This window comes from Sus scrofa, unplaced genomic scaffold, assembly GCF_000003025.6.
Source record: "Sus scrofa isolate TJ Tabasco breed Duroc unplaced genomic scaffold, Sscrofa11.1 Contig905, whole genome shotgun sequence".
NCBI lineage: Eukaryota > Metazoa > Chordata > Mammalia > Artiodactyla > Suidae > Sus > Sus scrofa.
Window position 1 is genome coordinate 454,609 of NW_018085344.1, and position 25,600 is coordinate 480,208.

The 25,600-nt window shown below is 51.4% G+C and overlaps 1 protein-coding gene across 12 annotated transcripts in view; it reads right to left on the reverse strand.

The window, feature by feature from the left end:
- Nucleotides 1-25,600, reverse strand: part of LOC102159510 (dehydrogenase/reductase SDR family member on chromosome X) — a 334,565-nt gene that overhangs the window by 153,366 nt on the left and 155,599 nt on the right. For 11 of the 12 annotated variants that reach the window (XR_002341343.1, XR_002341344.1, XR_002341342.1 and 8 more), the window contains 2 exons: nt 10,850-11,093; nt 4,210-6,362 (listed from right to left, as the gene is read on the reverse strand). Coding sequence is in view for 1 of the 12 variants with exons in the window: in XM_021082457.1 (XP_020938116.1) it covers nt 10,890-11,093 (204 nt within the window). In the remaining 11 variants the exon portion in view is untranslated. Of the gene's footprint in view, nt 1-4,209; nt 6,363-10,625; nt 11,094-25,600 lie in introns of those variants that run through there. The other variant, XM_021082457.1, reaches the window with a different exon arrangement.

Sequence of the window (25,600 nt, forward strand, 5' to 3'; positions counted from 1 at the left end):
TGTTTCATTAGTCAGTTGGATCCCCTTCAAAGCAACGTGAAGGTCAATGCCTGGGAGGAGGGGCAGAGAAGAAAGCAGAGCCCAGCTAGGAGCCACTCTGCATCTGCTCTATAACCAACAGTTTATTTTATGGAGGGAAGACTCCCAGGATGTGAGACGAATCATTTCAAGTGGACCCTTCATTTCAGGGGCCCTGAGCACACTCAGCAGGCTGTGCAACCACCACCTCCATCTGGTTCCGGAACACTCTTGTCCCCCTAAAAGGAGTCCCCGTCCCCATCTGCAGTCACTCCTCCCAGCCACTGGCAAAAACGAATCCACTTTCTGTCTCTTTAGATTTAACCCTTCTGGATATTTTGCAGAAATGAAATAAGGTAAGGTGTAGCCTTTTGTGTCTGGCTCCTTTCACTTAGGGGCTTTTCAAGGTAGGTCCACAATGTAACCTACATGAAGACACCATTCCTTTTTCATGCCCAAATAATATTCCACTGTAGGGATGCAGATTAATACTTTTTTTTTTTTTGGTCTTTTTAGGGCCACATCTGTGGCATATGGAAGTTCCAAGGCTAGGGGTGGAATAGGAGCTGTGGCTGCTGTCTACACCACAGCCACAGCAATGTGGGATCCAAGCCGAATTTGTGATCTATACCCCAGTTCACAACAATGCTGAATCTTCAACCCACTGAGCAAGGCCAGGGATCAAACCTACATCCTCATGGATACTAGTTGGGTTCATTACCACTGAGCCACAACAGGAACTCCCAACACATTTTTTTTTTTTGGGGCCACACCCACAGCATCTAGAGGTTCCCAGCCTAGGGGTCTAATTGGAGCTACAGATGCCAGACTACACCACAGCCACAGCAATGCCAGATCCTTAACCCACTGAGCAAGGCTGGGGGTGGAACCCGCAACCTCATGGTTCCTAGTCGGATTCATTTCCACTGCACCATGATAGGAATTCCCCAACACATTTATAATAAAAGGAAGTCAGAGATACTACTACCACCTGCAGACAAATGTCCTAAGAGCCATGTAATGTCCCCATAATGCAAACGACCAAAAAGCCGCACCCCTTTGAATGTGACAATGCTGGGATCACCAACCACCCCTGGAGGGGGTGAAGCAGTAAAGCACTCCCCCCACATGCTGGATCCCCAAGAAGGGGCCTTCTGCAATCAGAGGCAGCCCCAGGCCTGGTGAGCTGGTAACTCAAATGCCACGAGCTGCCATCCGCCATATGCTTTCCGCACGTGGCAAGCAATCAAGCCAGGGATAATTGTCTACAAATGCCATGGTCACCTGCCTGGAAATGCAATCTCTTGCAACAACGTGTAAATAAAGTTGAGTGCTAGGCTGGGGTCACTTATCAACAGAATTTCCCCGTATGTGGACAGCTGGCCAGACATTGCAAAGACATGTGCAGGACTTTGGGGAAACCTTCGCCCTGGGCACCTTGTCCTGTGCCTCATAACAAATCTAACCTGTGCACCAGCGCCAGTGTGAGGTCCACCCAGGGTGCCTAGCTCCACCTTTTCCTGAACCCCGTAGAGAAACATCACCATTTCATAAATCGAGGATGTCGGGAAAGAAAAGCCAGATCACTAGGTCCACGTGAGCCGGGCCACACCCAATGGTAACATGAGGCATAGCAAAGATTTATTCAGCCTTAAAACCCTTCTAGATGCATCCGTTCCTCCAAGTCTTATAACCATAAAAAGACCCCTTGAACAGAAAAGGATACTCGGGATCCTGGAGGGTTAACCACTTGCCTCAAATGACACAGTTGGCAAGAGACATTTCACACTGTATCTGCAAATCAAACCATCACATCATCCACCTTAAAGAGATGCAACTTCTACCAGTCAGTGAGACTTCCATAAAGCCAGAAAAAAATAAAGTGAATATTCTTCCCCCAAAGGTGTGTTTCTCTAAGTTCCCGTGCTATCTTTTTTTTTTTTTACCCAGGACGTCTTGAATGACAGCATTTCACCGTATCTGCACATCTGGCAGCAAGGTAGACCAGAAGTTCCATCGGGGCTCTGAAGGATAGGACAAGGTTCTCAATGAATTAGAACAGATGGACTTTTTAACGCATCACTGGACCCATGATGATAAAGTGATTATTACTATTATTATTTTTTGCTATTTAGGGCCACATCTGCAGCATATGGAAGTTCCCAGGCGAGGGGCGGAAACGGAGCTACAACTGCCAGCCTGCATCACAGCTACAGAAACGTGGGATATGAGCCATGTCTTTGACCTACACCACAGCTCACGGCAATGCTGGATCCTTAACCCACTGAGCGAGGCCAGGGATCAAACCCGCATCCTCATGGACACAAGTCAGATTCGTTATGGCAGAGCCCCAAAAGGAACTCCCGAGATAATTCTTTTTAATGGTACATACTTGGTAATTTCAAAATATGCATTCAGTAGCCCATGGAGTGAAGATGAACCATGAAAGTTAGGACTGAACCACAGGCTCTTTGAGATGCAGCCCAAGTGATGGAGAGAAATGGGGATTCTCAGACCAGAAGTACGAAACATAAAAAAATAAAGGGCATGTATTAAATCAGGAAGTTAGACACGACATGCCAGAACGAAGGCAAAAAGGGAAGAAAGATGCAATCAATCTCGCCAGAAGTTGTAAGTTAGCAATAAACACAAAGACGGGTAAAAGCTGACTTGTGAACCTCAGAAGATGCTTCACTGCCAAGGGACCCAAAGATCAGAGCCTTCCCAAACTTTACCATGCACAGCTGTCCCCCTTTGCATAGGTGGAAACCCAAGACGTCCTTATGTTTGGGACTGTGCTTGTGCTTTTGTGGCCATCAGTACACAAGGTACAGATTTAGACTCAACCCCTAGGATCCTGGTACCCAGACAACAGAAAACCCAAGTCCACCTCATTTCTCTGCTTAAGCGACACAGTCAATGACTCCAGAGCTTGGACGGAAAAAGGTGTCTGGCATGGATTTACTCCTGAGCATCCCTCACACAGAGAGCACAGCAAACCCTGGTGCACACAGGACACATTTGAGGATCACCATTTGACGGATGAGGAATCGGAAAGACAGAGCTTGAAAAGCTTCACCATGGTGCCCACAGAGATCTGACACTTCCCCAGGACCAGCCCATGAGGGACATGGGCATGGCGCCACCTCCCTGACCCCTGGGTCCCCTGAGAAGCTTCCTCAGTCAACCTCCCAACCTGTCCTGCCTTGGCAGGAACCCCGTGCACTTATCTGGTTGTATTTCCTAATAGCCAAGATAGAGGGGTTTATGATACAGACACTCTCCAAATCCAGATGGCGTAGAGACAGAGGAAGCATAAACTGGGTGGTCTCCAACACAGACGAACTTTTGAAGGGCTCACTCTTTCCCATTAAAAGTGCCTCTATCACACACGGCATATCCCCTGCCTCTAGGTATTAAGACTTGATATCTTTGGGGTACTCATTAATCACCCCACCTTAGGCAGCAAGATAATCTAGAATAAAATCTCTGTGTTCCTCCACTTTGAGTTAAATCCAGGGTTTGCTCAGAGCCTGGCTGGGTAGTAATACTCAACACATCACTGCCGAATGAATGCATGGTTGGATGGATGGATGGATGGATGGATGGATGGATGGATGGATGGATGGATGATGGATGGATGGATGGATGGTTGGATAGATACAGGGATGGAGGGATGGATGGATGGATGGATACAGGGATGGAGGGATGGATAGAGAGATGAATGGATGGATGTAGTGATGGATGGATGCAGGGATGGAGGGAGGGATGGATGAAGGGATGAAGGGATGGATGGGTGGATGGATGGATGGATGGATGGATGGAGGAATGAATGGATGGAGGGAGGGATGGATGAAGGGATGAAGGGATGGATGGATGGATGGATGGAGGAATGAATGGATGGATGGAGGGAGGGATGGATGGATGCAGGGATGGAGGGATAGATGAGGGAGGTGGTCCCACCCATTGTTGAACAAAACTCACTGAGGCTACATAGAGGGGACAAATGATCAGCTTTCCTGAGAAACAGAGGCATCATGGGTCCAAATACTGAATCAAACCTTGCCCAGGGATGGAAGGTCATCCAACCCAATGTGTGTGCACACAGCCCCCTCACGGGCTCCCCTAATGGCAGCGACAGGTTCAAGCCCAGGCTCCCCGGTGCCCACCACGCCACAGATTCAGTCTTACCTAGTGGTCCACGGGATCTCTCCAGCTGCTGGAAAATTGTCTCCAAGGTCTCAGGAATCCTCTGGTCAGGTGTCAAAGGGAACATGATAACTTCTCCAGAACCATGTTCTCTCTCTCCCATGGTGGACAAATGACATAAGGGCATCATACAATTAGGAAGGGCAACCTGAGTCTGGTCCTACAAGCTCCAAATTGCCCTGAGAGCCCATCTTCACCTGGGGATTGTGACATCTCTCAGGAGCTGGCAACCTTGTTCTTTCTATGATGGAGGATGTCAGAAGTCACCCTGCCACCCCATCCCGAGTCCCTACTTAGGAAGTGCCTTTCTGATGATGATAACAGTAGCTGACACTTGTGGATAATGTCCTAAAGCCATACAGGTCTCGGATGACGTGTGAACGCTCAAAGGTGGGGTCTTCCTAGAAGTTAAGGCTCTGCTTCTTTGTACAGAGTCCTGGCTCTTCAGAAATAGTAGATAAGGCACATGTCCATCTTGATTTTAACGTTGGAAGGAACTCCTCTTCCAAAACACATCAGTCAGAGCTGTAGGCTCAGCAGAACATCTGAGAAGTGCTGCGAGGACGAGGAGCCAGAGCTGGAAGCTGCAATCTGCATGTGTCTGGCTCGGGGCTTCTCAAGCATGCCTAAACAAGAGGGTGGCTTGAAGAGGTCTATGAAATGCTAATGCCCAGAAGAAGGCACTTGGGAATTCTGTTGACAGCGGGGCTGACCGTCACTTGTTTTTAGGGATCCTCCAGTGTGTTGCCAAAGCCCACTAGGCTAACGGGACCAAGGGTCCACCGTCCATGACAGGCTTGGGCACATTGATGGCTCAGTGGGGGTGCATGGTGAGTTTTGGGGGGGCTCCTTATTGGCTGCAGATGGGCTCCTCTTTCTTGAGGTTGGAAGGGATGTGAGCGGAGGTTACGGCACCGGCAGCTCCAGCACAGAATGAAAACATGGGTCCTGGTTAACACTTCATTTAAGAATTCCAAGATGGCAGCCATGGACCATTAAGCCACTAGGCATCCCAGTGAGTGCAGGGTCCTGGGTAGCTGCACAGGTCACTCACCCAGGAGGCTGGCCTTGGGTGCGTATAGAAAAGCTGTGACCTCCATGGTCACCAGAGAAGAAACGGACATCTCCTGAGTTTCCAAGGCATCTAGTTCATGGAGCATGTAGATAGACTGAAAACAGCAAGAAGGTATGACCACCTCCTAGTTCCTGTTTCCTGTGGATATGGCTTTACTGGCAAAGAGGGTCTTGGCAGATATATTTACTGGATGACCTTGAGATGAAGAGATCATTCTTGATTATCCAGACGGAAGTGGGGGGGTCTAGGAGGAGGTCCTCCTGGATGAGGGTGGCCCTTCATCCAAGGACAGTGTCCCCCTAAGAGACAGAAGAAGAGACACAGACACAGAGGAGAAGCCACGCACATGAAGATGGAGGCAGAGATGGGAGGGAGGCGGCCACCATCCCAGGGCCCCCTGGAGCCCCCAGAAGCTGGAAGAGGCAGGAAGGACCTTCCTCTGGAACCTCTGGAGGGAACGTGGCCCTGGGACCCCTTGACCTCCGACGTCTGGTCTCCAGGATGGGGGAGGATGGATGGCTTTGATTTAAGCCCCCAGTTTGTGGTCATTTGTTAACAGCCACCCCAGGACACTCCAAATACATGGGGTCTTCCACCGGGACCTTGTGCTTTGTCTTCACACAGAGATCTGAGCCCGTGGCTGCCAGGAGCCATACATCGTCTTGTGGGATCACACTGGGATTGTCACCACTCCCACAGCTGGGATGAAGGAATCTCTGAACTTCCCACTGTCATTTCTCCATAACCTCTGGCTGCTCTTCTCCCTTGTGCTGGCTGTGGACCCAAGACCCTTCTTGTGCCTGCATGGCTCTTCCAGGAAAGGTGTCACGGTGCTTCTTATCCAAGCGGACGTCTTCAGAAGGGCCCCAGCTTGTTCCTCTCGGGCTGCTTGGCTACCAGTCCCATGGACGGGGGTCTCAGCTCTTCCAGCCACATCAGGATGCGAGGGAGGGGGTGAGCACCTCTAACAAACGCCTCAGGGAAACCACCCTGGGTCTTCTGTCCTTTGATGCCAACATCTCCTGGATCCACGACAAGGAGTTCACAGCATCCTGTTCATCTGTAACAAAAACATGGTCTCTGGGATTAGACATACCTGGGTGTCCCACCAAAGCGCCACCAGAAACTTGACACGCAAGGAGACGGCGAACCTTTCTGAGGATAAATTCCCATCCATGCGACAGGAGTGACAATTCTCCCCCCAGCGCACAGGGGGCCAACCCAAGTCCACAAATTCTGGGCCTTGGACCGATGTGACCCCCCTCCTTTTTAATACAGTTTTATTATGATACAGCCACACATTGTAGCATATTGTGGCTGCTTTTGCATCGGGTGGAAGAGTTGAGTAGTTGTCGCAGATGGTACAGCCACACATTGTAGCATATTGTGGCTGCTTTTGCATCAGGTGGAAGAGTTGAGCAGTTGTTGCAGATGGTATAGCCCTAAAATACGAAGATATGTGGTAACTGGCCCTTTACATAAAAAGTTTGTTGACCAAGAATCATATCTACCTGTCTACCTGCCTATTATCAGTCATGAATATTCACCATCTATCTAGCAATTGATCTACCTACCTATGCTATCATCCGTCTGTCTGTCTATCATGTCACTATGTATTTATCTAAATTTCCTCTATCTAGTACCTTATCTATCTACCTATCTCTCCACTTATCTATCACTTAGCTGGCTTTCAGCTATGGATAAAGGTATCTATCTATGATTTATCTATCTATCTATCTGCCCATCACCCACCTATTTAACCACTTATCTATCATGTATGTATCTACCTATCATCATTATCTATCTATCTATCTATCTATCTATCTATCTACCTATCATTTCATCATTCTATGTATTTACCTACTTACCCACCTATCCACCTAAACAAGAACATAGAGGTTTTCAATACTCTTTTGGAACAAAGAGATGAATGAATGAGTGAATGAGTAAACAATGTTTGTGAAAGACTCTACACCTTGGCACACAACCCTCTCACCATTCCAGGTGACTGGAGGGCCAAGACGGTGAATGGGAAGATGGTGACAAGCAGACACAGTAATGAAATGCACACCTCACGAGACAAGCAAGGGTCACAGAAGTGCTGCTGTACCACGAGCCGCGTGTCTGATGGCGCAGCTCCGAGTGTCTGGGGACAGTGACTGGACAGCAGTGACCTTTGATTCCACGCTGTACCTGGGACACTTATGGGAAACTTCCGTCTCTTCCAGTGTCTCCAGGTGAGTGGCGTTTCCACCACACCAACTCCCACGTGCCCTGAAGACTCATCTCCAGAAGTAAAGATCGGGCAGCGTCCATGCAGTCACATCCACACAGAAGAAGCAGATATGAAAGGCCAAGAAACAGCTTCAGCATCGTTGTTTAGAGGTAGAGTTGTTTAGAGTTGGGCAGCTGAGCCGAGGAAAACCATGCCTCCAAGGCAGGAGACTGAAAGAGAATCTGTTCCCAGTGTCCTGGAGCATCCCAAGCTTGAGCCGTGATGCTCCTTCATGTCTTATTAGGTGGCCATTAAAGACACACTCCGTTCCAGATGCACAGCTGATCAATAACTGATTGATGGTGCCACTGCATCCATCTTGGAACCAAGAAGCAATTTATAAACGATGTATACCCACATGCATTGTGAACCCTGCCCTGGCAGAGCGGCTGGCTGTGATCACAGTGCATGGAGATACGATACAAGTTTTGGGACCTCTGTGGGATTTTGTCAACCGAGGGAATGGACGGTGAGCCAACCGGGGTCACTGGTCTTGGAATTCAGGATGTAGCCCAGCAGGAAACACGCAGAGTCCTTTCTGTACCATTCCACACGTCTGATCTCTCCATGCTGGAAGGTGAGAACCCAGGAGTCATTCTCAGAGAGAGGATCAAGCCTGCCTTGCCTGACAGCTGGGTGAAGCCAGCTGGGCCCTGATGCCCAGGCCAGAGTCCATTCTGCTGCTGGAGACGTTTAGAAGTATCGGAAACTGTGTGAGTTTCTTGTAACAAATTACTACCAAGGTGCTGGGGTCTTAAGTGAAATCCGTCCTCTCTCAGTTCTGAAGATGCAGGTCCATGCTCCCTCCAAAAGCTCCAGGGGAGGGTCCTTCCAGCCTTTTTTTTTTCCAACTTCTGGGGGCTCCAGGTGTCCCCAGGCTGGCGGCCACATCCTCCCAGTCTTTGCCTCCGTGGTTCCCTGACCCGGGCGTCTTCTGCCATCACCCCTCCCCCGAGCCGTCCCTGGTAAGCTACCTCGTGATTATACTGCACCGACCTGAAGAAGCCAGGAAGACGTCCTCATCTTGAGACCTTCATTACACCTGCACTGAGCCCTGTCCCAAAGAGGAACACACTCCCAAGAGTCTGGAGGTGGACACCTGCGGGGAGCCAAGAAAATGCAGGGACTCCAAACAAGGACCTTGCCTGATGGCAGAAAAGCCTGAAGGCAGGTTCTTAACCAAGAAAGGGAGCTCACCTGAACGGTACCAGCCGAAGGTGGGCTTTTGGTCAGGAAAAAAACTCACCTGAACGGTGCATGCTGAAGGTGAGCCTCTGGTCAGGAGGAAAGCCTGCCTGTACGGTACAAGCCGAGGGCAGGCCTCAGGTTACACAGCGCTCACTTTGATGTTGATGGGGAAGAACTGGGGCTTTCCTGGGACAACAATTTCCATGTTTGCGCTGGAGAACATGGACTGTTTCTCGGGTGACCTAGTCTTTCCTGCTGTTTTATTTGTTATTCAGTTTTCCTCAGTCTTTCCTGATTATTTACTTATTATTCTTATGTCCCTTCTTATTGTCCTGTGGTGATTTGTGACTTAACAAAATTACAACAATAGTGTAATAAAAATTTCATTCTGAAGGACTTTTCCCCTATTTAAATCCAACTTAGTTAAAACATAGTGTTTATCTATTAATTAGTTTATAGTAAACTTTAGAGTTAGGATTTTAATGAGGTCCATAGAAGTTAGCCATATCTTATCCAAAAAACCTAGCTGTGAGTTTTGTCTTTGATTTTAAAAGCTTTTTAGTGATAGCTAGCTTAATTAAGTTGGTTTATATTTACTTACACGGTCTCCCTGCCATAACACTTTGAAGAGAAGCACCAGTCTACAAACAAAGTTTGTAAATGCTAAATTCTTGTGTTTTATGGCCTCTTCAAAGTACTCACTCAGCTTAGTTAAGATAGACATCTTAAAACAGGATGCATGGCTGCTGTACCATGTACTAGTTAACCAATGTACTTGTAACACTGTAATGTAATCTGTAGTGAAAAACTATCTATAGAATCAACCACTGTTGCCAATAAAGTTGGAGCAGTCCAGCACCCTGAAAGAAGGACAAAGAGGCTGTCTCCGTAATTGTACATTCGCCGACGCCGCATCCCTCTCCAATCGGGGAAAAGCGTACGCTCCCTGGCCGCCGGAGCTGGCCTCCGGCAGACACCTCTTCTGGGGAGCCACCACTCAACCCATGAGAGGGAACTGGATGAAGCCAGGACCGTCTCACCCCTGTCCTGTCTCCAGGGCACAGAGGTGACTTTCACGCTGCAGGAGGGTGAGGTGTGTGAACCAGTCTGCAGAGGGCCCATGATGAAACTACCATTTCAGAAAGGGCATGGTGGACAGCGACAGTCACCCGCAATCGGGGCATTCGACATGGTAACTCCTACTCAACTGGTGTCATGGCTTGAACTACGATCCCAGCCCCACAGACGTCTTCAGGAGAGTCACGTGCACATGCGGAGATGATGAAAAGAAGAGCAGAGACTAGGACAGGGGCTACATGGGACATGAAAGTAAGGCGGCAGCAGCGCTGCCATTCTAAGACAAAGCCCTAAAAACTGGTAGAGGGTGTCCAGACCCCCAAACCCCGCCTGATTGGCTTAGGTCAGGATCCTTCTAGATTCTACCGTACAGAACCCTATGAGGAGGGGTGCCCAGGCCTCCTTTCTTAGTCCATGACCTACAGAATTCCCCAGACTCTCGGGAGTGTCTCTCCATGAGTCCTGGGGTGTATCCCCTGATGGGTGCTCTGAGGGCGCTGGGCACTCCTAGGAGACGGTCCGCTCTGAAGATGCTGGAGCAGGTTAGTGGGTCCCCTGAACCTGGATTCAGGCTCAAGATCAAGCTTCCCCTCCCTTTCCAGACCCACCAATCCAACCGCATCTCCGGCATACTGTGTGAGGGAGGCAACAAAGGACAGAGGACACCCTCAAAGCCACCCACGCCCGACCATGCCAGGCTCCCGTGAAAGGGTCCGTCATCTCCCCTAGAATCTTTCCACCCCCATGTCCTTGGCATTTCTGTGCTAAACAAGAAACACCGCACACGGGGCTGGCAGGATTTAATGACACAGGGCACCCGGCACCGTCGATCCTTTGGGGAATCAGGCAATTCGGGGCTGAGGACCAGAGGCTCAGGGCCACACTCACAGCCGCCTCTGCTTCTTCACTTCCTGCAAAGCGCACAGCAGCCGGCGGGAGATGCGGACCGACACAGTCTGGAGGGCGGGGCGGGAAGGACGCAGAGGCGAGGTCCAGCGCAGACGCACCTGTGACCGCTGGGCCGACGGGGTCCTCCCGGCGTGGCCGCTATCCCCACAAGGTGTCCCGGCTCATGTCAGCGATGCCGGTCATCTGGCAACTCCGGGCCCACAGCTGTCGCTGAAGCTTCGGGTCGTACGTGATCGCCAGTGACTTGGCCTCCTTCTCGTTGTAAAGATAGCGGCCGCCCACGCCTTCCAGCGCCGGGGAGACGGCAGCATAGACGGACGTCCAGGCTCCTTCATCCGGGGTCTGCGCGAGAAAGAAAGAAGGGCGGGGCGTCAACGCTCGAAGCAGAGATGTGGGTGTCTCCGTGCGCAGAGATGCTTGGGTACCACACAGCATCTCACCACCTGGCTGATCGCCGCGTGCAGAAAGTTGGGCGGCCAAGCTGCGGAGCCTGCGCCCACGCGAGCTGAATCTCCACGCTGGGTTCATCCATTTCCACAGAGGCATATGGCAATCCTCAAGGTACCTAGTCAGTCCTCAACTCTTTTTTTTTGGGGGGGGGGGTCTTTTTAGGGCTGCACCTGCAGCATATGGAGGTTCCCAGGTGAGGGGTCGAATCCAAGCTGCAGCTGCCAGCCTCCACCACAGCCACAGCAACGCGGGATCCGAGCCACATCTGCAACCTACACCACAGCTCATGGCAACGCCGGATCCTTAACCCACGGATCGAGGCCAGGGATCGAACCCCTATCCTCATGGATACTAGTTGGATTTGTTACCTCTGAGCCACAACAGGAACTCCTCCTTTTGAAGAGGCCACACCCACAGGGCATGTGGAAGTGCCCAGGTGGGAGATGGGACCCACACTATAGCAGTGACCAGAGACACAGAAGTGACAACACCAGGTCCTTAACCTGCTGCGCCACCAGGGAACTCCCCAGGTCCCCAACTCTTGATGAACGGAAATGCTTATTCACTGGCTGGAAGCAGATGTGTGTTCAGCCTCTGTGTTTAACCCACAATTTTTAGCAATTTTAGAGGAAACCTCAAGACAGCAGAAAGGTTCCTGGTTTCCATGCAGCCAGGAGAGCTACAGTTGGAAAATCTTAAAGTTCAAAGAGAAGCTTCAAAGGTGAAGAAGAAGATGGAGGAAAGAGGAGCTCTGGCTGTGGCGGAGGGCAGCCTGTGTGAATGCAACACACCCTGTGTTCTGGGGTTGGGAGCTGACCCCTGGGCGTGATGGATGGATTATAGATGTGGTGCATATATGCAAAGGAATATTACTCAGCCATAAAAAGGACAACATCATGCCATTTGCAGCCACATGGATGGACCTAGAGAGTCTCATACCAAGTGAAGTCAGTTAGAAAGAGAAAGACAAATACCATGTAAGCTCATTTCCATGTGGACTCTAGAGAAATGATACAAATGAACATATTTACAAATCAGAAACAGACTCTCAGATACGGGGCAGAGGGGGGTGGGGGGGGGACACGGGACAACTTGTGGTGACCAAAGGGAAAAGCAGGATGGAGGAAGGATACACCAGGAACTTAGAAAGAACAGATACACACCACTCTATCTAAAGTAGATCTGACAACCAGGTCCTACTGTACAGCACAGGAAATTCTACTAGTATCTTGTCATAACCTAGAATGAAAAGCAATCTGGAAAAGAATACACACACATACACACACACCAGAATCGCTTTGCTGTCCATCTAAAACAAATACAACATTGTAAATCAACCACACTTCAGAAGAAAAATACTGTGAAAAAATAAAAGAACTAGCAGATTAGAAGAAACAGGAGGAGAAGTTCAAGGAATTAGATATCGTGGCAAGTGAGGGTCTTTGGGGCTTTGAGTCAGTATCCAGAAAGCAGTGGAATTCCCTATCTGAAGGTCATGATAAGGACGTTTCGGGAGGTTATTACGTGACATCAACTTCTGGAAATCTGGCAGCACTTTCAAGCCTGGCCCTTCTCACACGTGCCCATAAGACGTGATGCTTGTCGGACCATCAGGCACACACCGAGGCCAGGAGGCAACCCCAGGGTCCCGTTTCCTGGAGGGACTCAAGAGGGGCATCTCAGGCGTCATGATGACAAATGCCTCTCCCCCCACACACACTTTTGAGAAGTGAAGGCAAAGCTTCCTCTTTTTTTTTTTTTTTTTTTTTTGTCTTTTTAGGGCTGCACCTGTGGCATATGGAGGTTCCCAGGATAGAGTGAGTCATCAGGTTCATCAACCACTGAGCCACAACGGGAACTCTCAAAGCTCCCTTTAATGCATGGCACCTCCCCGTCCTCCACCCCCCACAGGTAGAGATGCTGCGATTGAAGGCGTCGTCTGGCTGGCTTCCCACCCAAGCTCTGAGCCAAACTTCAGAAACCACTGAACAGGACCGTGATGGGAAACAGCTGAGGGCAGCCAGGGGGACCCATCCTCCGAGGCGACTGGGTCTCGTCGTCAAGGCAGCGGGATGCTGGGGCTTGAAGTCAAGGCAGGGATCGCCGTGCAGAGTCTGAGCATCTGGAACCTCCCAGAAGGCGGAGGACCATTTGCAGAAGTCTACACAAAAGGGGATACACATCACTGGACACGTGCCCGCGTGTCTGAGTTGGGTGAGAAGGGGTGGGCATGCAGTGAGGTTAGGAGCGGGCAGGAGGTCACTCAGCAAATTCTGTGCCTCCTCGGGAACAAAGTTAATTTCATTGTGTATGCAACTGAGCAGGACCCTGCGGTGTCTTCCCAGGGCAGCCCTTCCTCCACATGCTGGGCTTTCGCTCCTCTCTGAAGTGTAACATGTATCTTGTTGGAGCTTGACGGGAACAGCGTGACCTGTCCTCTGTGGGCAGATGCACCAACATAGGATTTCTGCACGAGAAGTTTGCAACGACCAACCATTTCCCTCCCTGACCTGCCTTTAACAAAGCTTTGCAATTGTGGTCCGGGAGTTCAGGAGATGTGGGGGGCATGAGGCACCTGTCTCCTTGCCTGCCTCTGTAATCCACCTGCCTCTGCTCCAAACTCTGATGTTCCGGGAGATGTATGCAGAAAGATATCACTGTAGGGGAGCATATGTTTTCCTCTAGGAGTTTTATAGTAACCAGTCTTGCATTTAGGTCTTTAATCCACGTTGAGCTTATTTTTGTGTTTGCTGTTAGAGACGGTCGGTGCTGGTTTCATTCCTCCACAAGCAGCCATCCAGTTTTCCCAGCACCGGTTATTGAACAGACTGTCTTTTCTGCACTGAATGTTCTTGCCTCCTTTGTTGTAGATTAATGGAATGACAGGTGTGTGGATTTATTTCCAGGCTTTCTATCCTGTTCCACTGATCTAAATCTCTGTTTCTGTGCCAGAACCATACCGTTTGTTGGTGGGAATATAAATGGGTGCAGCCACTATGGAGAACACTGGGGAGGGTCCTTAAAAAACTACAAATTGAGTTGCTATATGATCCAGAAATCCCACTCCTGGGCATCGAACTGGACAAAACTATAATTCAAAAAGCTCATTGCACCCCTCTGTTCATTGCAGCACAAGTCACAATAGCCAAGACGTGGAAACGACCTAAACGTCCACGGGCAGAGAAATGGATAAAGAAGATGTGGTCCACAGACACAATGGAATATTACTCAGCCATAAAAAAGAATGAAATCATGCCATTTGCAGCAACACAGATGCAATGAGAGATTCTCATACTAAGAGAGGGCAGGTCAGAAAGAGAAAGACACATACCACGTGATATCACTTATACGTGGAATTCAAAACAAAGATACAAAACAGAAACAGAACCCAGACAGAGAATAGACCTACGGTTACCAAAGGGGACAGGTGGAGGGAAGGGATACATTGGGAGTCAGGGATTAACAGATACAATATATACTGTATATAAAACCCATAAACAAGGACCTACTGTAGAGCACAGGGAAATATACTCAGTATCTTGCAATAACCGATAATACAAGAGAGGTCTTCAGAAGCCTCTAAGGTCTATGGGCTGCAGGAACCCTGTTAGGCTCAGTCCGCCAGCCCCAGTGCCATTGGAGTCACTGTGGAGGCTGGGGTGCTGCCCACCTGTCCTCAGGGCCCAGGGAATGGAGACGCCCGAAGTCCTGGCCTCTTCTCATTTATTCTACAGCCGACAGCCCAGAAATGACCGGCCGTGTACAGCTGTCTATGGACCATCGAGGTGGACCTCGAGGTTTTGCATGAGACAAGGGCTCTCCGGCGTGAGACTGGGTGGGAAGCACCTTCTGGAGGATGCAGGTGCTGCCAGGGAGCCTGGGATTGGTCTGGTCCTGGCCGTCTAAGCCCCAGTCAAGGTGCAGGGATGCGGGAGCAGCACAGAGGAGGGGTGAGTGGGAGGGACGATGGGGCCAAAAGAAGGCGTGGACCAAGAGCTCCCCACTGAGGATGGCTGGGCGGGGGGCAGGGGGCTGCCTGCCCTCAGGGAGGGTGACTCATGCCCTGTGCTCCCCCTCCCCCTGTCTGCTCCTCACCCAGGCAGGACCCGACCCCAAGACGCAGCCCCACCACTCCTCCCTGGCCCTCACCAGTAGCTGGAAAACACACCTGCAGTGGATGCGACGCAGTGACCAGTGAAGGGGACAGTCTGCTGTTCTGGGCAGGGTGGCTGGCGGGTGAGTCCCGACGGGGCCCTCCCGGGTCCCAGCAGAAATGTTCCCTCCAGGAGCCAGGTTTTTTTTCTTAACGGAGGTAGAGCTGATTGACGAGGCTGTGTGAGTGTCAGCCGTACAGCAAGGTCATTCAGTTTTAATATATATATATATGTGTATATATTTTTGGGTTAATTTCCTTTATAGGTTTTTAGAAGACACGGGATCCAGCCTGCAGTTCAGTGGCGTCCAGGATGTTCTCGTTGGCATGGGATCTCCTTGGCAAACACATCCTTCAGTGAGCTCCTGGAACGAGCTCGTTTCCTAAGCCAGCTGTTCCCCATGCCCAGGATTCGGGGGTCTGTACCCAGAACGCCCCACCATCGTCTTGTGCTCCTAGCGAGTGACCGCCATCCGAGAAGTCCTCGTGGCAGACTCTGGCGCCCCATCCTAGAATTCCCTAGGATGCATGGACAGGCTGCTGCTTTTTGGTCCTCCAGCAGGCATTCTCTGGGCATCCACTGCCCCCGCAGGTTGAAAATCCTTTGCTTGGGGCAAGCGTCCTTGTGACTGGCACGCCCAACGAGAACACGAGGCTGGCTGTTCCACCTGACAGGGCCCGTGGCGCGCTGGACGGGATGGGAGCTCGTGCCCAAGACTCAGCTACTGCCGGGGAGACGGGATGCAGTGGGATTCGGTCTGCTGGCCAGGGTGTTTCTGTAGGAGAGTGACTCTCGAGCAGGTGCATGTAGCCCCATGCACACATGCTCACATGTACACACGGCCATGCACACACATGCTCACATATACACACGGCCATGCACACATGTTCACATGTACACACGGCCATGCACACACATGCGTTCACTCGCACACAATACACCCATGCATTCACACACAGATACCCATGCACACACACACCCTTGCACACACTCATATACACATGCAATCACATGCAGACACATATATACCTATGTACACACATGCATTGACACACAAAGACACCCATGCACACACTCATATACACACATGCATTCACATGCAGACACACATACACCTATGCACACAAATGAATTTACATGCACACAATACACTCATGTATTCACGCACACACTCATACACATGCATGCGCACACACACACACACTCACTCCTCCAGGGTGGCTCTGACAGGGCATTCTGCTGACACAGAAAAGGGCAAAAAGAAGAGCCGTTCTTGGCTCTCACACATCTCGCGGAGAGTTAATCCCAGTGCCACGTGCTTAAACCCACGCCAGGCACCGCGTTCAAAGCAGCAGCCCTCGGTCACCTGCAGAGCATTCCCGAGCCTTGTGGGGCCACGCGGAGGGAGGAAGGGAGCTTCGTCCAGAATTTAAAGTTCCTAACTGTTTGGACAGCACAGGAAATAGGTGGTTTTTCTCATTTATTCTTCCTCACCCGGGACACATTCCGCCTCAGCCCGGGAGCCGGGAGACCCAGCCCACACCCCCGCCCTCTATCCGCCTCCGCTTCCTCTCCTGGACTTGGGGGCGCACTGCAGCCTTTCCAAGAGGCCGTGAGCAGGAGGTAATGAGCTCACAGGAGCGCAAAGCTCTCGGCCAATGGCACACGACGGCCAGCGACAAAGACCAACCACACTGAGGGTGACAGCGAGCGCCAGGGGCCAGGCTTTGTGCCGAGGGCTGGCATGCCTGCTTCACAGGCCAGGACTCGAGGCTCAGAGAGGCCTAGTCGCCTGTCCACGGCACCCAGCCAGTGCGGGGGAGAAGCCGAGGTTGAAATCTAGAGTCACCATCACCTCCCCCAGGTCAGTACCGTCACTGCAGTGGGCTGGCTCCCCCCAGAAGTGACTCTGCGAAGGCTGGGTGTGCAGAGAGGAGCCTCTGTCCTGGGGGCTCTTGAGGCAGGAAACGTACGACGTGGGGCGGGGCTTCTGCAGGTGCATCACCGGAAGCGGGGCGTCCACGGCGCCTGCCTCTGGGCACGTGGCCTTCCTGCAGAGCTGATCCAAATCACAGCAGGACGTTTGAAATGGGTGAACTGCGTGTCCCCAACCGCGTATGTTGAAGCCGGGCTCTCAGACCCCCGTGCTTCATTCTGTCTGCAAAGACCCTTCTTCCCACTAAGGCCTTGTTCATAGACATGGGGTCAGATGTGGCCGTGTCTCTTGGGGACCCCTGTTCACCCTTGAACACCATCTAGTCATTTCATTACCGGTGACCTTCACGGAGCCTGGATGAACGGTCAGGAAAGAGACTGCCTCTCTACTTCCCCATTTTTGTGGCTTCATGCTTGAGTGAGGGCTGAAAGGTATCCCCAGAATTCACAGGCTGAAGTCCTGACCCCCCCAGGACCTCAGGATGGGACTGTGTTACGAGACGGGGTCTTTCAAGAGGAGATAGAGGTACATGAGGTCACGAGGCAGGTAGTTCTGATCCCCCAGGACGGGGGTCGTTAGACGACGAGGCGGTCAGGACGCAGACACGCCCAGAGGGACGGCCCTGGGAGGACACGGGGAGGAGACGGCCGTCGACACGCCCAGGAGAGAGGCCTTGGGAGGGACCCGCCCTGCCCTCCCCGGGGGCTCAGGCGCCAGCCTCCAGGACCAGGAAGGGATAAATGTTGCCGAAGCTGCCCTGACAGGAGTGTTTTCACAGCATCCGGAGCTGATTCAACGACCAGCAATCCGTCTTCTCTGACAGGACGCATAAACCCGGGAAGGGCTCCATGTGACAGGGTCCAGGAGCGCTGCAGACACCCCTCGCGCAGATGGCTCCTCCATGCACCTGCTGCGTGAAAAGCCACGGGAGGGACAAACTCCCGCCACGAAGGCAGCTGCTCACTTACAAGCTCTGGTCCCCAGTCGTCTCTTTCTTCTGAGTCTGCAGCTCCTTCCAGCGGCCTGGGCGAAACTGCTGGGCTGCATGGAAAGTGCATGTTCCACCACCCGTGATGCCTCCTGGCGACCGAGTCCTTCCCAGATGCCCAGTTCACGTGGGCGTCTGGCCCCTCACGTTCAGGTTCTGCCAAGTGGATCCAAGACCAGGAATATCCATGGTGGCTGGGAGATGCTTCTTTTTCTTTCTTTTGTTCCTTTTCTGGCAGTGCCCACACCATGCACAAAGTCCTGGGCCGGGGACTGAACCTGAACCACAAGCAGTGACGACGCCTTAACCCACGAAGCCACTAGGGAACTCCTGCGAGATGCTTCTGAAATCTGCGTCCAGCGAATATGCATTGTGTTGTGGATGGAACGTGTGTGACCCCTGAATCCAATCCCTGGAGCCCTGATCCCTGACGGAGTGAGGTGGGGGGCTTTGGGAGGTGATTCGGGTCAGATGAGGTGTTAACGCTGGGCCGGTGATGGGTTTAGGTCTCTTATAAGAAGAGGAAGGGACCAGAGCTGTCTCTCCATCATACGAGGACACGGCGAGCAGGGGACCTCTCTAAGCCAGGAAGGGAGCCTCGCCAGGAGCTACTCTGCCCCTTCGTGATAGCAAACGTCCAGCTTCCGGGGCTGCGGGAAGCAAGTGTACCATTTAAGCAGCCCCGTCTGCGGGACTCAACTGGAGCAGCCCGGGCCGATGGCGACAGGTCCCAATGCCACACTCTATTTGAACGCTGTTATTTCTCGGTTATCGACCAAGCGCAGGCAGGAGACAACCATCGCGTTTTGTCTCGGTCCCTCTGAGCGAGGAGCCAGCGGACAGCAGCCGTCGGAGGAGGGGTCCCAGCAGCTCCGGTGGGAGCACACCTGCAGCGTCGACCTGCGCGAGGCGCCGCCCCGAAGACCTCGCGGGGATCCCTCCGCAGTAGCCGCGCCCCCAGGCTGACGATGCCTCTGACACGCACGTCTCAGAAACACCCGCGTGGCACCCGCGCTGAGCGGGTTCTTGGAGACCATTTCGCAAACATCCGTGCTTTTTTTTTTTTTTCTTTCTAGGCCCGCACCTGCGGCATAAGGAGGTTCCCAGGCGAGGGGTCCAATCGGAGCTTCAGCTGCCGGCCTACACCACAGCCACAGCAACGCCAGATCCGAGCCACATCTGTGACCTACACCACAGCTCACAGCAACACCAGATCCTTAACCCACTGAGCAAGGCCAGGGATCGAACCTGCATCCTCACAGAGACTATGTCAGGTTCTAAACCCACTGAACCACAATGGGAACTCCAGTCCGTGTATTTAATCTGCCTTCCAAAACCGCAGGCTTTGCACCAATACTGCTTCTAATTTACAGATGGCGACATGGAGAGTTTTTTTTTAACATACTAAAAATGATTTTGTTTTATGACTTAACATATATTAAGTCTATGCATAGTCTAAATAAGCCTTTTCAAAAACCCACCATAGGATCCTTGATCAAAGTACAGATGGAAGGATTCAAGACACATTCTTGGAGTTCCCACTGTGGCTCGGTGGTTATCAAACCCGACTGGCATCCATGAGGATGCGGTTTGATCCCTGGCCTCGCTCAGTGGGTTAAGGATCCAGCATTGCTGTGAGCTGTGGTGTAAGCTGCAGATGTGGCTCAGATCTGACACTGCTGTGGCTGTGGTGTAGGCTGGTGGTTATAGCTCCGATTGGACCCCGAGCCTGGGAACCTCCATATGCTGCGGGTACAGCCCTAAAAGACAAAAAAAAAAAAAAAAAAGACATTCTCATGACAAAAAACTTATTTACAAAACAGAAGCAGACTCATAGACTTTGAAAACAAGCTTATGGTGACCACATGGGATGGGGGTGGGGGGGATGGACTGAGGCTGTGGGGCTGGCAGGTGCACCCTGAGGAAGGACGGGCCAACGGGGACCTGCTGAGCAGCACAGGGGGCGCCACCCAGGATTCTGTGATCGGCTGTGTGGGAAAAGAAGCCGAAGGAGAATGGATGCGTGGACATGGATCCCTGAGTCCCTTGTTGTCCAGCAGAAAGGCTCAGCGCCCTGTACATCAACTCTACCGCAACGAAACTTTAAAATTAAAGGGAAAAAAATCCCTAGTAGGAGCCTTGATCAAAATACAGATGACAGGTATTCGAGAAACATTCTCGTTACAAAAGAACTTCAAAACAGAAACAGACTTACAGGCTTTGCCATCAAAGGAACAGTTGCTAAGGAAGGAATGGGGGGGGGATTCAAGAGGAGGGTGGGATTAACAGAGACGCCGTATGATGTGCAAAATAGTTAAGTAGCAAGGACCTACTGTCCAGCACAGGGAAATCCACCCCACATGCAGTAAGAGCCTATATGGGAAAAGGACCTGAACAAGAATGGATGTGTGGACGTGCAGAATTGAATCCCTTGGCTGCACCCCTGAACCCAACCCATCGCTGTAAGTCAATTCTATGCCAGTAAAAGTTTTTAAAACGTGCTTATTCTTCTGAGACCCCCGCTCTGGGCACAGTCCAAGAACGATGAAGCGTGTGCCGGGGGCTGGGAAACGAACTTCTCAGCAGGCAAGATGGGCGAGGCAACGCTCCCTCCAGAACAAACCACAGATCACTCTTCATCAACAGTTTAAATAAAAAAAATTTTTTTTAAATAAAAAAAAAAAAGATCCCCTGAAAGGCTCCGAGGAAGACAGAAGATGTCTCAAGTTGGTACCCGAACCCAGGCGAGAAAGGGGTTGGGTTTCATCAGAGGCAGCCCGGAGGCAGGAGGGATGGACGCCCGCAGGGCTGGGGCTGGAACTCGATGGTTTGCAGCCTGAGGGGTTCTCGGCCTGAGGCCGCTTTGGGGTCTGGGGAGCCACCGAGCCCACCTCCATCCAGAGCAGGACAACAAACGTTTCTTAATGGCTCACCCGTATTCTGTGGACTCCCAAGGCCAAGAAAGACCATTTGGGCTCTTTGGCTGTTGTTTTTAGGTGGGGTTTTTTTTTATCTTTTATTTTTTAAATTAATTAATTAATTTATTTATTTACTTATTATTTTAAGGCGGCACCTGCAGCATGTGCAAGTTTCCAAGCTACAGGTTGAATCGAAACTGCAGCTTCGGGCCGACACCACAGCCACAGGCACGTGGGATCTGAGCCACGTCTTCGACCTATGCTATGGCCACGGCAACTCTGGATCCTTAACCCACTGAGCGAGGCCAGGGATCGAACCTGCATCCTCACGAACACTATGTCAGGTTCTTCACTCGCTGAGCCACAACAGGCACTCCTATTTTTCATTTTTATTTTTTAAATTCTTTAGTCAACTGTAGTTGATGTACAGGGTTGTGCCCATGTCTGCTGCACAGCAAAGTGCCCCAGTCTCTCACACACACACACACACACACACACACACACACACACACACACACACGTTCCCTTTGTCATATTCTCTTCCATCCAGGTCTATCCCAGGAGACTGGACAGAGTTCCCTGTGCTGCACAGCAGGACCTCATGGCTTCTCCATTCTCAAGGTCTTAGTTGGATCCATTCTGAAAAGAGCCCCCACTCATGGGAGCTGACAGTGCTCAGAGGCGGTGGGGTGACTTCAGGGCTCAGGTGCACAGAAAAAATAAAATAAAAGGCGAAGGAAAAAGAGCCCAGGATGGGGTTGAACCTGTGCTCAAACAGAGCTGCAAGCTGTGTAGGGCTGGAGGGAAAAAGAAGCGCCTCATAATGACATAACAACCTTGGCGTTACAGCGCTGGAGATGCGTTCACACACATTACGTCAGCAACGCTCCCAGGAGTCTCAGGAGATGGTATTACCCAGAATTAAGAAATTACAAAAATGAGGGGCACAGCAGCGGGGCGGGAGGTGCTGCACAGAATGGCTGGGTCTCCTTCTTCCAGACACCCCAGCCTTGCCACCTTCCTCCGCAGCCTGTCCCCGACGGTGGGGGATGATGGGCAGGTCACCCATGCCCATGGCCTCATGCGTCTCCTCTGTGTGTGTCTCCATCTTTGCAACAGCATCCTCTGTTTGCTCCGCCCAGTCTTGGTGACCTAGGTGGCGCCTGGAAATAGAGACCCTCTGTCCACAGCTCATGGTCACCCCTCTGTCAACCCCCACACACCTGTCCCCCCCACCCCCCACACCTCATTTCCTGGAGAGGTGCCCTCACGCGCTCTGATTTCCTGCATCACAAACCCGCAAGGACCCTGGACTCTTTCTCACCTCACGTTCCACAGCCAGCCAGTCGAGACCTTGCATCCTTGGAATCGTTTTCCAAACCGTCTCCTCCTTCTCCCCGCCACATGCAGCCCCACCCCTGCCACGGCCTCTAACTAGATGCTCCTCTCACCCCCTGTGCCCTCCAGTCCCTGGGAAGCGCTGCAGGCTGGACCCAGCTGACCCCGTAACCTCACTGCAGAGGTCTGGCAGCTGGCATCCGGGAGGGAGCCTGGTCCCAGCGGCTAAGCCGCGTGCCGTGTGTGACCACCTCCAAGACACCCTCCCACATCTGGAAGGCGGCTGGGACCAGCTGTCCTGGGAAGCAGGGGAGGGGTCAGCTCCCATCATTCGGGGGGGTCTGGGGAGCAGCCGGGGGGGGGTGCCGTGGAGAAAGAGGCACAGAAAGGGTGGTCATTCTCTTCCAGAGGCGTTTCCGCGTCACCGAAGCTCCCAGCCAGGTTCCGGCTCCTTGGCCGTCGGCGCTGCCTTCTGCCTTCCACCTCCCGCCAAGGTTGCACCCTCCCCGCAGCCTTCATCTCCTGCCCCAGCACGGGGGCCGATGGGCCCCCTCCAGCTCCTCCTTTCAGCACAGGTGGAAACGGCTGCGGAAGCCACAGGGTGGGGCCCAGCGGAGCTCCTGTTGCCCGGGGCATCGATGGAATGCACCTGCCCGGGGCCATAAAATAACTGTCCCCAGGGCTCTAGGAACGGGGGCTGCAGGAGTTGCTCTCTGTCTAAAGGGCATCTCACACCCCGATGGACACCTGCCTCCCAAGAATCCCACCTGGTGTGACGTCCTCTCCCCCGTGCGCCAGGGAGCCGGGTCTCAGCAAACTGCCCAATAGAGGCGGGATGGGAAGCCATGAGCCTGGCAAGACGCAAGACGGTGGCCAGGGCACTCGAGATCCAGGGACACAGCAGAGCCTGTCAGGTGCCTCTGGATGCTCTCGAAAATGGCACAATAGTGTCAGCATCTTCAGCTTCCCAGAAATTTGATGTGTCCAACGAATGCTGGCAAAAAGCCGGGTGTGCACAGGGCTGTGTTGTTTCTGAAGGTTCCCGGCAGGGGGCAGTCTGTCTCCTGGCCTCCTGGCCTCTTTCTGCTGTAAGCTGGAGACAGGCTGGTGCCACCTGCCTCTACACGGACTGAATCCTGAGCCACTGCAGCTGCCGCCTCTCCACACCCCCTGAAAGGAGCTCAGGGTGGGGACCAGGAGTGGGGTGCTTTGTGCTCTGGGAAAACCAGCAGAACAGGGCTTCAGATAGATACATCTCTTAGGAGAAGATTTTACATGCCCAGGTCTTGCATCTCCTCATATCTAGAAAAGCACTAACATCCTTCATGGCGACGTCTGCTCCTCAGGACTTGTAGGGACCTTCCTCAGACCAGCAGCCAATTTTGTAAACTGTGTGCCTGGTCGCAGGCATCTTCCCCTTTCCTTCTTCACACAGATGCTGATATTTCCCTTTCCTCTTTGGGGTGGGACTTCTGAGCTGTCTGAAATACCCCTGCCTGGGCTGTAGTTGACAAAACAAAGGATGCCACAGTCATCTGTGAGTGCAGCCGCCTCCAAGACTGAGCGGTGAGCCCTGAGGGAACTGAAGCCAGAAAAAAAAAGGAACACGTGCCATCTAGTGGCCATCAGACTGCAGCCACTCCTTACAGGAGCCCTGAGGAAACTCAGGCTGCGGAAGCACAGGACACCAGTCCCCTAGCTGAGGTGCATGGCAAAGGAATGATGGCACAGAGCCCACAGCTTTGCATCTTCCCACAGAAAAGCACTGAATTCCTTAACTTGAAATGTCTAGTTTCCTGTCGACTTATGAATGATGGCCATTCTGACAGGTGGGAGGTGGTACCTCATAGTAGTTTTCATTTGCATTTCTCTAATAATTAGTGACGTTGAGCCTTTTTTCATGTGCCTGTTGACCATCTGTGTATCTTCTTTGGAGAAATGCCTATTCAGGTCTTTTGCCCGTTTTTCTATTGGGTTGTTGGTTTTTATCCCATTGAGTTGTATAAGTTGTTTGTATATTTTAGAGATTAAACCATTGTCATTTGCATCGTTTTAAACTATTTTCTCCCATTCTGTAGGTTCTTTTTTATTCTTTTTTTAATCGTTTCCTTTGCTGTGCAAAAGCTTGTCAGTTTGATGAGGTCCCATTGGTTTATTTTTGCTTTGATTTCTGTTGCTTTGGGAGACGCACCTGAGAAAACATTTGCAAGGTTGATGTCAGAGAATGTTTTGTGTGTTCTCTTCTAGGAGTTTGACGGTGCCTTGTCTTACATTTAAGTCTTTAAGCCATTTTGAGTTTATTTCAGTGCATGATATGAGGGTGTGTTCCAGTTTCATTGACTTATATGCGACTGTCCAGTTTTCCCAGCACCACTTGCTGAAAAGACTTTCTTTTTCCCATTTTATATTCTTCTCTCCCTTGTCAAAGATTAATTGACCACAGCTATCAGGGTTTATTTCTGGGTTCTCTCTTCTGTTCCATTGGTCTGTCTGTCTGTTTTGGCACCAGTACCACACTGTCTTGATGACTGCAGCTTTTTCATATCACCTGAAGTCTGGGAGAGTTATGCCTCCTGCTTGGTTTTTGTTTCTCAGGATTACTTTGGTAATTCTGGGTCTTTTATGGTTGATCTAAATTTTTGGATTGTTTGTTCTAGTTATGTGAAAAAATGTCCTGGGTAACTTGATAGGGATTGCATTGACTCTGTAGATTGCTTTGGGTAGTATAGCCATTTTTACGATAGTAATTCTTTCAACCCAGAAGCATGGAATGTCTTTCCATATCTTGTAGAGGGTGTGGAGAAAAGGGAGCCCTCCCACACTGTTGGTGGGAATGTCAATTGGTACAACCACTATGGAAAACAATATGGAGATACCTTAGAAAACTATACACAGAACTACCATATGACCCAGCAATCCCACTCTTGGTCATATATCCAGACAAAACTTTCCTTGAAAAAGACACATGCACCCCAATGTTCACTGTAACACTATTCCCAATAGCCAAGACATGGAAACAACCTAAATGTCCATCAACAGATGATTGGATTAAGAAGATGTGGTAC